The sequence below is a fragment of the Lodderomyces beijingensis genome (genome assembly GCF_963989305.1).
Source record: "Lodderomyces beijingensis strain CBS 14171 genome assembly, chromosome: 4".
In the NCBI taxonomy this organism is placed as follows: Eukaryota; Fungi; Ascomycota; class Pichiomycetes; order Serinales; family Debaryomycetaceae; genus Lodderomyces; species Lodderomyces beijingensis.
This window is the reverse complement of record NC_089973.1, coordinates 1,175,961-1,190,603: the sequence shown is the minus strand read 5'-3', so window position 1 is coordinate 1,190,603 and position 14,643 is coordinate 1,175,961. Positions and strand designations below refer to the sequence as shown.

The 14,643-nt window shown below is 46.1% G+C and overlaps 6 protein-coding genes across 6 annotated transcripts; 4 read left to right on the top strand and 2 right to left on the bottom strand. All coding sequences in view use genetic code 12, as the record gives it.

Annotated features, from left to right (window-relative positions):
- Positions 1-114: 114 nt before the first annotated feature.
- On the top strand, positions 115-3,837 carry LODBEIA_P35410 (uncharacterized protein; the record flags this gene model as incomplete). Its single annotated transcript, XM_066973663.1, has 1 exon — positions 115-3,837. The coding sequence occupies one exon, from the start codon at positions 115-117 to the stop codon at positions 3,835-3,837; it is 3,723 nt and encodes a 1,240-aa protein (XP_066830479.1).
- A 221-nt stretch (positions 3,838-4,058) lies between these two features.
- Positions 4,059-6,437, top strand: LODBEIA_P35400 (uncharacterized protein; the record flags this gene model as incomplete). The annotated part of the gene is made up of 1 exon (XM_066973662.1): positions 4,059-6,437. One exon carries the CDS (start codon positions 4,059-4,061, stop codon positions 6,435-6,437), a length of 2,379 nt encoding a protein of 792 aa, XP_066830478.1.
- A 243-nt stretch (positions 6,438-6,680) lies between these two features.
- LODBEIA_P35390 (uncharacterized protein) lies at positions 6,681-7,529 on the bottom strand (the record flags this gene model as incomplete). Its single annotated transcript, XM_066973660.1, has 2 exons — positions 6,681-7,149; positions 7,516-7,529. The coding sequence occupies 2 exons, from the start codon at positions 7,527-7,529 to the stop codon at positions 6,681-6,683; spliced, it is 483 nt and encodes a 160-aa protein (XP_066830477.1).
- A 501-nt stretch (positions 7,530-8,030) lies between these two features.
- Positions 8,031-8,411, top strand: LODBEIA_P35380 (uncharacterized protein; the record flags this gene model as incomplete). The annotated part of the gene is made up of 1 exon (XM_066973659.1): positions 8,031-8,411. One exon carries the CDS (start codon positions 8,031-8,033, stop codon positions 8,409-8,411), a length of 381 nt encoding a protein of 126 aa, XP_066830476.1.
- A 258-nt stretch (positions 8,412-8,669) lies between these two features.
- LODBEIA_P35370 (uncharacterized protein) lies at positions 8,670-12,134 on the top strand (the record flags this gene model as incomplete). Its single annotated transcript, XM_066973658.1, has 1 exon — positions 8,670-12,134. One exon carries the CDS (start codon positions 8,670-8,672, stop codon positions 12,132-12,134), a length of 3,465 nt encoding a protein of 1,154 aa, XP_066830475.1.
- A 101-nt stretch (positions 12,135-12,235) lies between these two features.
- Positions 12,236-14,542, bottom strand: LODBEIA_P35360 (uncharacterized protein; the record flags this gene model as incomplete). The annotated part of the gene is made up of 1 exon (XM_066973657.1): positions 12,236-14,542. One exon carries the CDS (start codon positions 14,540-14,542, stop codon positions 12,236-12,238), a length of 2,307 nt encoding a protein of 768 aa, XP_066830474.1.
- Positions 14,543-14,643: the final 101 nt, after the last annotated feature.

Below are 14,643 nucleotides of genomic sequence, written 5' to 3'. Positions count from 1 at the left end.
GATTGGCGGCCAAGTTTTTCTTAGATTCAAGCTTGGAAATCTGGCCGATTCACTGGCTGCTGATTAGCTTTTTTGGAAAAAAAAAAATTTCAACCTACGTTTCACCCCACGGCGATGTTCGTTGCAAAACAGATAAATAGGTTGGAGTCGATAACTAATTCTGAGGAAGTTCAATTGAATGGGCAGAATTATCTATTCTTGACCGAGGGAAACGCAATTAGAGTATATGAGCTCGTGCAAGACAAGTATGAGCTACGAGGGAGCAAGTATTTGCAGCACAGGGTCCTCGCGTGGTCAAAATTTGTATACAAGTCCCGGAGTGTCTTCGTGTTCATCGATGCTGCTTACAAAATCCAGGCATTTGACGTATCCCGAACGGTGACACCAACGGAAGGCAGCGCGGCGACGGCGGCAATGTTGGTGGTAACTGATTTGCTAACGGAGTTGTCAAGAGAGGGACAGCAACAGTCATCCACTTTTGTAAAACCATTGATTCAACCCCTGAGCCCCATTGACCCAGATTACATCTTGCTCCAAGTTTTCCATTCAAACGTGCAAATGATTTCTGTTTCTGCCATTATGGAGCAGATGCAAATGTTGTCATTGTCACGAGGGTGCAATGGTGAGGGCAAATCCCCGCGGCTAAAGCCATTGCCGGTTCTCTCCGCTCCATTGGGCAACTTTGACGTGCTCCAGTTAGTCATTATGGACACGTCGCCAGCTGGCAGTAAACGAAAACGGAAAAGCCTGGACTTAGACCTGAACCTGGACCTGGACTTGGACTTGGACTTGGAGATTGCAATCCTTTGCAAGGACGTTTTTGCTTCTGTCTCCTTTAGATGGCTACAATTCGACTCTGGTCTGGAAACATTCCAGATCACAAAGCAGTCTCCTCCGTTTGACGAAGACCCGTCTCTTATTGTACCATGGTCGTCGCGACGTGGAGGAGGACTCATGGCATTTACTAGCTCGAGTCTATTTTATTTCCCCTCGGTGTCGATCTCCAATCTTTCCCTTGCCAGGTCCTTAAAAGAAGTTTTCATCCTATCTAAAAAGCTGGGCACTTGTCTAGTGATGACGTTAAGCAAGCCCGGTCGGGGCAAGCTGAAAGTGATTTACAGGTCATATCTCCAAATTGACGATTTACGTTTATTGCTAGTGACATCGCAGGGGAACTGCTACATGCTATATGTCGACTTTGAAATGAGTTCCAGAGACTCCATGGTGGTGAACCAGATGAACTTCATTGACCTCGGTCCACTAACGGTGCCGTCGAAGGGCATGGGCTTGCACCACGTAAGGGGCAACATCTTTTTCCAATCATCCGAGGCTTCCAAATCAGTGCTTTTTGAAATATTGCCCACCAAACCAAACATAAACATACTAAGTCTGATTGACTCGAGTCCTCCAGTTGTGGACATTGGCGAGGGATCGACGCGTCAGCATATATACACTTGCCAAGGTTGCTGGGATGGGAGCGAGCTACGAAGATACGACGAGATCCCTCGAGCTTTTTATAAAACCAAGAACTCAGTGCAATACCCAGCGAGGAATCTCAAAAGTTTTGAGGAGTTGAAGGGCCAGGGTCACGGTCACGTTCGCTATTTGTTTAAAATTCTGGACTTTTTCCATCAGTCGTCCGATTTGTCGGCACCTGTTTTTTTTACGCTCGACGAGCAGTTGCAGCTAGAACCTTTTGATGCAGACGCGAAGGATACGGCAGACCCGGTAGACACGACAGAAGTGGTACAGCAGGTTGAAGATGATGATAGTCGCAAAATAACTTTGACGGAAACTATGCTCCGCGTTGATCAAAAGACGTGTTTTGAGTTTAAAAAAAACTTGATTGGACGCATTGTTCCAGAATACCATCTAGTCCTCACAGTTACTGATGACCAAGAAATTGTCTTGCTTGATTACCTGCGAGCTGGAAGCAAGACCAGCATTTGCATTAAATCGTCTGGAAGTGATGTCATCTCCAGCGCTGACGTCTGCAAAAACGGACACGCTACGTGGGTTTTCGCAGTGTTTTTGTCGGGGAATATGAAGATATGGCGGGTGAACGATAGTTTTAGTGTGCCAAGAGTGGTGTACGATGACTCGCCGATCAAGGATTTGGCGCCGGTGGTTTCCGCTGCCATCGTTACTCGACCAGCACAACATTCATCATCATCAGATAAATATAGTTCTGCATCTAAGCGACATCCAAAGTTGCTACTAGATGTATTCTTACTGTGCGCAGGGAGTGGAGGAGGAACAATTAAACAGCTTTTATTTGAAAGCCCCAGCGACAGGAAGTTGAACTTGCTTAGCGTTGAGCTGAGCAAGTTGGATCCGCGAGATGCAACAACTTTTCAAATAAAAAAGCGCGGTGACCGCGTGGTGATGTTCAATACCAACAACATCGTAATTCCTACTGCGCCGCGTGGTGTGAGCCATTATGGGCTTTCCATTGTGCGCAAATGTGGAGTTTCTGATATTGTATTTATGGGGGGCAATTCCGCCCCAGACTTTCGGAAAGAGAAAGAGATTGGCAGACTTTTGGTAATCTTTGAGCTGGGTCTTGTGGAAGAGGCCGAGGTGAGTTTTGGCATGACACCACAGAGATACCCGCTGGCTTCCTTGCATTCAAACAAGCTATTCACAAAGTGTGCTCTTCTTCCCGAATACATCTTTCCCACGCCTGGTGAGCGTTATTTAGTTGCACTTGCATACGACAAACTGAGCACTCAGGGAGAAATGCGCTCTGAGCTAGTACTTGTCAGCTTACCGGACTTTAAAGTGGTTGATGTGTTCAAGTTCAACGATTCGACCGTGGTGGTGGACTTGTGCATGCTCCCGCGAGATTTCGTGTTGCATCACACCTCAGATGAGGGCGCCCAATTTGTCGCCTTGTCTTCTTGGGACAAATCCCCGCTAGCAATGTTCCGCATACGCGACTCCAAAATCAAGCTAGTGGAGAGATGTGCTGTGGAAAACTTGAAGATGACGAAAGAGGTGAGATTTCAAAATATCCTCGTCGCGGCAGAGAGGGACATGGGTGACTCTAATGAGACGGTAAAGATGTGTCCATTCATACTTTCTGGTTCAGTTTTGATGAAGATTTGTTTGCTGTACGAAGAGCAACGCCACAGATGGCAGTTGATGTTTGAAAAACATGCTGCTGTGCCTTGTTTTGCTGCGGACGCGGCATGGGCCACCCCCGATGGAGCCATCATCGCTGATGCAGTCGAGGGAATCTGCCGCTATGACGCACACACTTTTCAAAAGAATAAACTCGACTCGTCTTTGCCGTACGAGCCTTGTCGGCCTTTGCTGACATGCGTATCTGTCTCGGGTGCTGAACCGCAATATATCATCTCTGGGGATACCTCGGGGACTGTGCATTTCAGTCAAAGTCAGCATTTTCCAACTAAGGAAGGCATTTTCAAAATCGGCTGGACGCAGATCAATGTGGTCACGTCTGTTGATAGTGGCACCGACTTTGCCCATGACTTGGCACTTGTCGGGACTGTATCTGGGGCACTTTTCTTGATCAGTGAGATCACTGATCCAGAGTTTGAGGCAAAAGTACGCAAAGCAATTGTGTGGGTCAAGAGATTCGTGCAGAGAGAAAACTTGCCATCTATTGAGGAAGTGCTTGTAACTGAAGAGGAGGATGACGAGGAGGCCGGGGAAGTGGCCGAGGTGGTGGCGGGTGCAATGACAAAGTCCCGACAAACGAGGATCATCGATACACGTTCTATTGATCTTTACCTTCAAAATTACGCCGAGCACCCTCAGGATGAGTCAACTCCAATTGAAGACCTAGCTACTCTTTATAAATTAGCATCGTAGTGAATGTAAAACCACACAAACACACACACACACATACGCGTGTAAAATTTTGATCTGGGTTTGTTTCCAGTGTAATTTGGTGATTGTCCTCATAGTCTCACTCCAATATCATGAACATGTATATATTTTTTTTCTTTCGCATCACTGTAGAAATATGGACTCGATCAGTAAACACAGGTCAACCTGACATTCAATCAGCAAAATAAGCAACAGAAATACAAATGAATAAGTTTGAGGACGTGGAGATGCTAGATATACCTCAAGCGGAGAAGAAGGTGGAAGAGGAGGTGGAGGAGGAAGCCTATGACCAACTGTCTTCGTCTCTGACGGAGAGTTTATCAGAACCATCATCAGAGCAAAACATTGACGGCAATTGCATCGAGTCTTCGACCGCATCTCCGCCAGAGCCACTGTTGCTCAACATGGCATCGGTGGCGCAGGCCAGTGGTGGTGGTGACTACCCTGAATTGCTAGACTGGCTAAATAGCGATGACGAGTTGCAATTCCGATACCATAAATCCAGCAAGAAAGATCTGGGTTTAAAGCCCACGGCGATGTATTCAGCATATATCAACTTCATCAATTCCAACTTTAAACTCGTGGAACTGTTGTTGTCAAAACTTGATTACGACGAGCAAGTGGAAGATCTAAGCCCTCCCACAATTGGAGTCATCAGCACCAGTCAGAAAACACTAAACGGACCGATTTCGAGGTCAAAAAGAATCGACGCGGCATTTCAGGACTTGGTAGAGAATTTGCAAAAGCTTCTTGAACTGACTGCTGAAAAAGGAAATGCAGCAGAGGAGGAGGAGCAGGAGGAACAAAAGGACAAGCTCAGCGATGTGCTTTTAATTCTAAAATGCATCGCTTCTACATATTTTTGTGCCGACGTGAGGAGAAGACCAGAGATGGTTGCCGAGTGGGTCAACAGTTTCGATCCGCAGCCACCGAGGGAGTTGATCACTGAAATTATGATCAATCAGCCGCGAAGCTATACGCACCCTTTATTCTGGAACGGCCTTGTCCGCAAGATGGTGCTACGGGGCTTGTTTCAACAAGTGGACGAAGTGTTGGAACATTCAAATTACATAGAGTTGCGAGACATGTGCAATCCGCTATTTTCAGCAATTCAGGACCTCAAAAGCTTGGTATCATCTTACAAGTCGTACTGCTACAAGGGGCAGTTCATGCAGTGGAAAATACTAGCATGCGAGTACCGAGATTCATTATCCCAATTGAAACGCGAGGTAACTGACTGGGAAGGCCAGGATGTCAACTATGGGACCGTGTTTGGGCAAATCTACGACATTGCATGCATCATTACCGGGTTGCCCAAGACGATTGCCACGTGCAGCGACTCGTGGTACGAAATGTACCTCGCGCTTTCCCTATACCAAATCAGAGACAATGAGCTGGTGAGCCACGCTTTTTTCAAGTCTGCCATCTCGGAAGTGCCGCCTTCGCCCTTGGTGACAAACGCGGGTGTCGACTTTAATCTCGATGATTTGACGGAGGGGACTTTTATCAATGCCATGGAGGGACGAATAATGAAAGTAATGGAGACCCTTTTTGACCTCAGTCCGGCAACGGCATCGTACGTGTCACTTTTGATGGAGTTGAAAGGATATTTCAAAGATTATCACTTGAACAATACTACGGGCAAGCTCTTGGCTCCGCAGAAAACTATATCGGAATATTTCCTCACCCGGCATGCGCATGACTGTTTAAACTTGCACGATCTTGTGCCTGTGGGTATCGGCCTCTTGGGCAACGGCTTGATTTACCAAAGACCAGAGAGCACCGAGGTGAATCGCAACACCGTGGCCGAGTTTATACCGCACTACGACATCAAGTCTAATGACGACTTGGAGTGGGCATTGACCATCTGTGCCGATTTGCAGTTGGTTTCAACTGCACGCGACTTGTACTTTCAAGCTGGGACCCAGGCCTTCGATGACGGGTTCTTATACGAGGCATTGAACAACTTTGTCAACTGCTATGACCCTTTGCAAGTATCGGGCAGCACACACTTGGAAGGGTTGCACAAAATCCATTTCATTGTCTGGGACATCATCTTTACCGATTGTCTCGTCAACAACAAGCCCATCAGAGACGACTTGCTCAACAATATCGTTGAGCAGAAACTAGACATGGAGTTGCATCCCGTGATCCAGCAATGCATCTCGCCATATGCGGTGTTGAAAGAGTTTTACGACTCGTTGAATGATTCCACAGTGAAAGCATCGAGCAAGCTTTCCAAGATTATCCATTTGTTGAAATTTCAGTACATGCCCAAGAAATTCTGCCCGTTGCTCTTGTGCCAGTTTCTACCGTTTTTGGCAACCAACCAAAAACTCCCCTTGCCGGATCTCATTGTTGGTGTCGAGTTGATTGACAACTACGAATCCGAGGCTACCGAGGAAGAAAAAGAGCAAGGAGAGTATCTCTACGACTATTCAACCAAAGTTCAAGAAATCGACACACAGTCGGAGCACGACTGGAGAATTGGAGCAGAGCCTATACCACCTGACGTCAAGAGTATGCTCGTGTTGTTGAGAAGTAGAATCACTGCTAAAGTTGGCAAAGTTTTTATAGATTGAGTTATAAAATAAAAGAAAAAAACAACAACAACTTTACAACACAACTTTGAACAAGTTCTTCAAAACTGTTCTTATTCTCCTTCTGCTTCTTCTTCTTCTTCTTCTCCTTTGGCGATGATTCTAGGACCCAAATATGAAGGAGTACAAATAAAAATATCATTTTTCATTTAGTATGCAATCACTCTCTTGATTTTTTGTTGTTTTTGTTCCTTTTTTTTTCTCCATTCCGAGTTACCTGTTTCTTTAACAAGTAACATCTTGAGATGCTCTAGAGTTCAACAATAAAGCAACAATCAAACCGTACAATCCCAAGACTTCGGCGAAAATCAAAATCAAAATCATACCAACGAACAATCTTGGTTGTTGAGCAGTACCTCTCACACCGGCATCACCCACGATACCAATGGCAAATCCGGCAGCCAAACCGGACAATCCCACAGATAAACCAGCACCCAATTGGATGAATCCAGTGTACAATGCTTGCTTTTGAGCAAGAGAATCACTCACCAACACCGAGACCACCAACCCGTAAATGGCAATAATACCAGCCATAACCACGGGGACAACGTTTTTCACCAACAAGTCTGGTCTGGTAACGGAAGTGGCACAGATACCAACACCGGACTTAGCAGTACCGTACGATGCTCCAAAGCACGTAAAGACGATTGCTGCGGCACAGCCGATTGATCCAAAGAATGGAGCGTAAACAGGACTAGAAAGTGGGAAAAGGAAATACGTTAGCATAGGCTCTTGCGGTTTTTATTGCTGTGGGTACTTTATATTGAAATTTTCTGGAAGAAATGGATGCAATTGCCGAGACCGATTGGTCACATCGTTTATATCTGCATAGTTCGAGCACAATGGCGATGGCGATGGCGATGGCGATGACGCCCAGTCAATCCCAAAGGATGGCACTTGGCGCGGTGTTGAAAAAATTTGTGCTGCCAAACGGCTGTCACATAGATAGCAATTTTAAGATCGCCGCTTCGTTGGCGGCCTTGAACTATGCCACCCTCTTTCCAAAAAATACATGGACATCTGAAGAAATCAAAACGACGGAGTCTTGTAAACAACATACCATAAATCTGACATGACTGATTCGTAAACTTATAAAGCTGATGGATCTATTAGAAGTCTATTCAAGTAGCTTTTTTGCTGGTTTGAAACTGCGGCCCAATGGGAGATCTAAGTGAATGGATGGTTGGTGGGCTTTTTTCCGCCTTCACGTTCAACGCTGTCAAAGGACCGAATGGAGAAGTTTTGCGACAGAGTTACACGACCCTCGAGGGGGGAGCGGCGCTACCACATGCGCGACGGAAAGATCGCCCATCTTGTCGCTATCATCTTCGGTGGGCGCTACCATCTGTCGCTATCACCACCGCCATAACCCACCGCCCACCGAAGCGCATCGCATCTCCCACTGAGTTCTCTTTGACGGGGGGGAAAAAAAAAACCTGCGGGTCAGATGTTATACAGCCATTCACTCACTTTTTTGAAGAGAAGAACCACCCTCAAACGGCGAGCTTATATTGTTCAACATATTTGCAGTGAGCCTATTTTATTGGAAACTTACCATCACACGGAGTATTAGACATGTCGGCACCAAACCCAAAGGCGTTCCCATTGGCAGATTCGGCCTTGACCCAGCAAATCTTGGATGTCGTGCAGCAGTCCCAGAACTTGAGACAGTTGAAAAAGGGCGCCAATGAAGCCACCAAGACTTTAAACAGAGGCATCTCTGAGTTCATCATCATGGCTGCCGACGCTGAGCCTATTGAAATCTTGTTGCACTTGCCGTTGTTGTGCGAAGATAAGAATGTGCCATACGTCTTTGTTCCTAGTAAAGCTGCTTTAGGAAGAGCCTGTGGTGTTTCAAGACCCGTGATTGCTGCTTCTGTCACGTCAAATGATGCTTCTTCCATCAAGAACCAAATCTACGGTATCAAGGATAAGATTGAAACTCTTTTGATCTAGAGGAATCTTTTATACACACATACATACATAAAAAGGATTCATGTTGTAAACTACAAATCATCTCCGTAACTGCCCTTTTCTTTTAATCTCTTTCTTTTGACGACAGATGTCGGCCCTTTAGCATTGTCAAAGGTGGAAGTAAAGCTACAGCGATGACTGTGCAAAGAATCCTAGGTGGTGAGAAAAAGTGCTGCAAAAAAAAGGCAAAAAAAAACAAAAAAATTCCAATTCCATGCTGCTTCGTGGCTTCCGCCGACCATGTCCCAAGCACAGTCAGCAGAGTCTCTAACTAGATTGCTCAGATCCAAAGATGAAGAATTGGCGACGATCGTAGAGACTGCTCATAGGGTGTTGCAGGGCTCATTTGACGTTTACTTCCCCAGAAAGCAGGACTTTATCCTAAATCTACTCATTGACAGATTGAACGATCGGTCCCCAAATTCGAAATTCAAGGCATGGAAATACAATGCTGACGTCTGGAGCTTGCTACAAGATACGTGGGATGCAGCAGAGACTCACTCGAAGGACAAGACCATTCAAAATTTGAAGCTCTGGGAGATCATCGCGGAAATCTTTGCCAACTCGAGATCGAGCCTAGCCACGGCAGAGTGTTTGGCAACAGTCTACCGGGTGGTGCTCGCGTTGACTAAATACAAATACATTGAGGTTGACGAAACTACTGGCTTGTCGCTTCTTGCAAGCTTCCTAAAGGCGGTGCATGCACGCGATTTGAACTTGAACCTAGACAAATGGGCTGAGCTTATTTGCGGGGTGTACTTGCGGGCGTCCTTGAAACTCAACCACGACTCGGCAAAACGACTGTTTCAAAAATTCTTGGACGAGTGCCTCCCCTTGTTGATGGAGGCCCTCGCCATTATGAGTTTAGACTCGAACTTCTCCAAGAGTATGAAAAACTTGTTGGTTGCCAAAATGTTTTCTCCCCAGCTGGTGGAGTACTTGCCCAAATGTCTTGAAAAGGGCTTGACAAAAATGAACTTGAGTACTCAAAACATTGAGCGGTTCTACGAGATTGCAGTAGAGCAACTTGCAACAAGCAATATGAAAGAGTGCGAAGCAATGTACAACATTCTCGTGGCTAAAAACGACTCTTTGGCTGAACCCTTGTTGCAAAAATTGGTTGCTTGCAACAAGAAAAAGATCATCTCGCTGGATTTCATATCTGCAATATACAAGCAAGAAATTGCCGATAAAAAGTTTATCGACTTGAACTGGGCAATGGTTAAATACATATTCGAGATTGATAGTGAGCTCGCTACAAAGAAATCAAAGTTTATATTTGAAAAATACAACTCCTCGTTCAAGATTGATGGCAAAATTCTACCAGTTGCAAAAGTGATTGTGTCGGCGTATGCAAAGAACCGTGAATTGGCCGATTTTTTTACCAAGGTCTGGCCCAAGGCGATTCGTGCTGATGAGTTGTGGGAAAGCCCCGACTTTATTGCTTTTGTTGCTGAGACTGTGCCGACTCTTTCCGCAAAGCAGCTAAAGGCACTAGTGGAGGAATCGTTAAAGTTGGACTCGAGTTTTGAAATGTCCATCATTATAACGGCCATCACGCGCGGCTTGATACTGTGCTCGCCAACTTTGACCGAGCCCTTGCGACTGGTATTTGAGGAAAACAAGCAAGCGTTTGAGAGTGGCAACGGTTTTTGGCAAATCAACTATAACTTGCTTTGTCTATACAGATTGCTGTTTGACGGGATGGAAAGTGTTGTGGATGAGCAGCAGATTGATGAGCAGGTGGATCTATATTACTACTACACGTCATTCCGACTAGTTGAGTTGGGGAAGAAAAATGAAAAACTACTGGAAAACTTGCAGTCCCGTTTTATCAATTACCTCAATGCATTTAAGTCGGAGGATTCGCTGTTGGTGAGTAAAGTATTCCAAAGATGGTTTGTCATCTTCGACAATCACTTTAGCAACTCAAATTTAGCAAAACTAATCCATATTGCAATTCTGCTGGGTGGCGCTCTATCCAGCATTCCCGATGACTTTTTTGAGAACCGCAGAATCGTTACTTTTTTGATTCGGAAATTGCTTCAGGAGCCCGACTACAGTATCATCATTAGAATCCCCCTCGCGTGCTACACAAAGGAGTTGAAACGAGCAATGTTGAACACACTCACAGACAAGTGTGTGCAACAGCAGCACCCATCCATCGAGGTCATCGATTGCATAAGGCTATTTTTGAGCGAGCCATCCACGCACTCCCAAATCGAGCAAGATGTGGATACTCTTTTGCAAGTGGTGCAAAATGCACAATCAGTTTCTCATTCAAAGGCATTGGAAATAGCAAAACTTGTGTGGGATGCAAACTTGAAACGGTTGCTGCACGAGGAAAGCAACCCATTTGTGGACAATGCATTGAGGAAACTTTTGGATTCGCTTTTGAGTAAAGCTAAGGGACCTGACTCAGCTGAAATGGAGCTCATATTAACAATAGTTGAGAACTCAAACAGCAACAACAACTCGGCGTTTTTGTCCAAGGTGAGTCAGCTTAAGATGTCATTCATCACCTATTGTGCAGAAGCTGTGCAACAAAGTGATGACCACGAGATTTCCATGCGGTACCTTAAAGGGCTTGCTGCAACTTCTGATGCTGATAGTTTACCGTTCAACAAAGCTTTGGAAATACTGAAAAAGATCCACACCAGTTTGCCGAAAAACTCGCAAGCAAACACCGCAGTGCTCAAGCTTCTCAGCAAAACAATGCCTCTAACGTTGGATCATTGCGTTTACTTTTTGGGTCTTTACTTGGCCACCTCGTGCAACAATGTTGAAGAAATCAGAGTAATCGGCGACTTTTTAACCAGGGTGTCTGAAGACTCCGAGTTGTATTCAAACCTCCTCCATGCATTTACCGAGTCCGCGTTGAAGGAGAACCATCTGAAGTTTTCAAACCAAATCATTGCGGCTGCTACATCATTCTTGACTTCTTTTTCCACCACCAATACCACAACCACAACCACAACCACAACCAACCGATTGGCCACGGAATTATTCTGGCTCTTGGCTGCATTTACCGAGCCCATATCAAGTGAAACGGCATGTGGGCTTTTGACAACAGTACGGAACCTACTTTCCACACGATCTAGTTTTTTCAACCAATTCATCCTCGAGTTGACATTGGAGCTCTCCACCACTATACTCTATAAACTACAAGAACCAAGTCCCGAGGAAATCGGAAAAGTTTACATTGCAGCGACGCAGCTAGTTTCAAGCATTTTGTTGCACCACAGATACAAGTTGTCTACACGCCATCATCTCCTAATTAGCGTCTTGTCAACCTTGTTGAGCTTTTTGTGCCTGTCCAGCGCGTTGGGAGATAGCATTGAAGGGGCAGCAGCAGCGGCGGCATATGCGAGGTTATTGCACAATTTGTGTGAGCCATCGGAGCGTATATCCGATACTCCAACTGACATGAACTCGTCCTCGAGTCTAACAACCTCTGCAAACGTGCATAAAAAGTTTTTGCGCGGCCATTTGGGTGTCCTTTTGCAGAATTGCATTTACTTTCAGTTGAAGTTCACTTTTAGCAAAACAGTAGGCGACGCATTATCCAGTGGCATTTACAGTATCTTTGACGTTTTAACAAACAAGGAGCTACAGAGCGTCAACGCATCCTTGGACTTTGGCGGCAGGACGCTTTACAAGAACTTGTACAACGACTACTTGGAAAGGGGAAAATGGAAGAATTAGTGAAAGAAAAAAAAAAAAAAATGAAAAAGAAAAATCCAATCTATAGAAATACATATACACATCTATATACATGTGTGTATGTGTGTATGTGTATGTGTGCATTAAGTCAGTTGTACATACCTCGAAGGGTCATTATGTAAAAGTTTGCCCAAGTTCTTTCTCATCGAAAGTGTAATCAAGTTCATAAACTCCCAGATTTTCTCATTGCGTTCTTCGTAAACCTCCACCTCCGGGGTCTCATGAGCATGCGACGAATACTCGTACCGTAACACGTCTTTTCTCGTGATTATCCCAATTAAAACACTATCCTGCTCAATTAGAATGTACCGCGGACCAAGCTTGACAAATATATCAAGCACAAACTCCAACGTAGCATCTGACTTCACAGTCAAGGGCGACCGGTTGACCAAATTGCTGAAGTCCACCCTGTCCAACGACCCACTGTCCTGCTGGCTGAAATTGCAAACAACGACATCGTTGATCTCTTCGTTCCGCTTGAGGACGTATTCGATCGCGTACCTCGATATGTACCCGTAGACTTTCGGGTTGCTTCCCGAGTGCACTATAGGGAACCCGCGGAACTTTGTAGTTGCCATGGTTTTGCGAAGCTGCCCCATCGTCAACGAGTCAGTAGCGTCGCTTGAAAACGCCACCATCGCCGTGGACATGGCTGACACAACGGTGGTGCCAAAGGAAAAGTCCTCCTTGGCATCAATAAGGGGCAAGCCATTGAACTGGATCATCTGGTCCGCGATGCCTCCGTTGCCCCATTTGTCATTTATGCTCTTTGTGATAGCAACCACAATCATCGTGGGGATGATGTAGCGCACGGCACCTGTCAACTCAAACATGATGATCACCACCGTGACAGTCAAGTCCGTGATCCCGCACAACCCAGCTGCTGCGCCTAGGAACGCGTATGTGCCTGGTATAACGCATTTATCATTGTTTTCGGAGCATGCCGAGAACAAGAAGGAGTCAGGGTGGTGGCGGTAGATGTAGTCTACCAAAATACCGATTGCCCTCCCGAAAGTGGCACCCGCGGCCATCGAGGGCACAAAGATCCCCGCGGGCACTTTGCACCCGTATGTGATGATAGTGAGAAACATTCTCGCGACTGTGGCAAAGAGGAGCGACACGAACAAGCCCGCCTTGCGTTGGTCTGGATCGCATAGCGGGTGGTGGAACCCAGAGTCGCATTCGCGAAACAATATCTGCATGCTCTCGGTCATGTCCACTTGCAAAAACTGGTTGAAATAGGAGAAACAGGCCGTGAATAACGTCAAGATGAACACTTCTCGTATCGCCCAGTTGCCAAGGTATTTCTTCCTGAATGCCACGACTTGGATGTTGTACTTTGACACAATTATGCCGTAGACTCCTCCAAACACACCCAAGAGAATGTAGACTGGTATCTCAAAATAGTGCCAGTTTGTGTCGTAGGTGACTTCAAAAAGCACCAACTGGCCCGTTCTGAACGGGTTGATAGCAGCCAAAGTGGTCACGGCAACCAACGAGCAAAAGTACGATTTCCACAATGTGGACAAGTGGAAAACGGAGGACATCTCCTCTGTGGCAAACAACACTCCGCCCATGGGAGACCCAAACGCGACAGCAACACCAGCGGCAGCAGTTGCAGTCAAAAACTCGCGACCTTTCGAAGCAGACTTCCTATACTTTGTAACCAATTTCGCCACGCAGTTACCGACACATACCGCATAGTGGACACTGGGGCCCTCTTTCCCCAAACTCAAGCCCGAGCCAATGGCCAAGGGTAACCCCAAGCACTTGATCAATAACGTCCACCAACCAAGAAACCCTTCCACGACAAACCCCGAGATAATGCACTTGATCTCTGAAATTCCCGAGCCCGCAGCAGAGGGAGAATAGGATTTCACCAATTTCGCGGCCACGTAGCTCATAACTACGCTCAACGCGATAAACATGGCATAGTTCAACACCTCAACCTGGGACCACTTGATCCATCTTGAACACACACCTTCGCCACTTTCGCCCCAGCAACAAAACAGCTCGTTCAAATAGAAAGCTCCTCGACAGTGGCCCTTCTTGATACTAGCTAGGAACGACGTGATGATATTCAACGAGCCCGCAATACAGCCGATAATGATCCCCATTGTAGCGAGAATGAGCCAATTGAGAATCTGCGATAGCACCTTGTCCTTGAAGTTGGTGCTTCTACTCTGAATCTGCTTGATCTTGAGGAGCCGCTGCTTTTGCTCGTCTAGCTCATCTTCGACCCAGTCAATGGTGCGGAAGTCGCTGAATCTTTGAAGTTGTCTAATCTGGTGGTGAATGGTGTTTTTCGGGTTGGTCTTGAAGCTTCTTTGCGATGTCGTCGTTGACACTAGCGTGTCCGAAACGTCATCCTCTAGGGAGCCGACGGACATTTTTATCGGTGTTTATTGCAAAACTTGAAATGTGGGGGGTTGGGAAAGCTGGTTAAGCCAAAGCTTGTTATCTCGTGGAGTTTGAACGCGGTTGAAGGGGA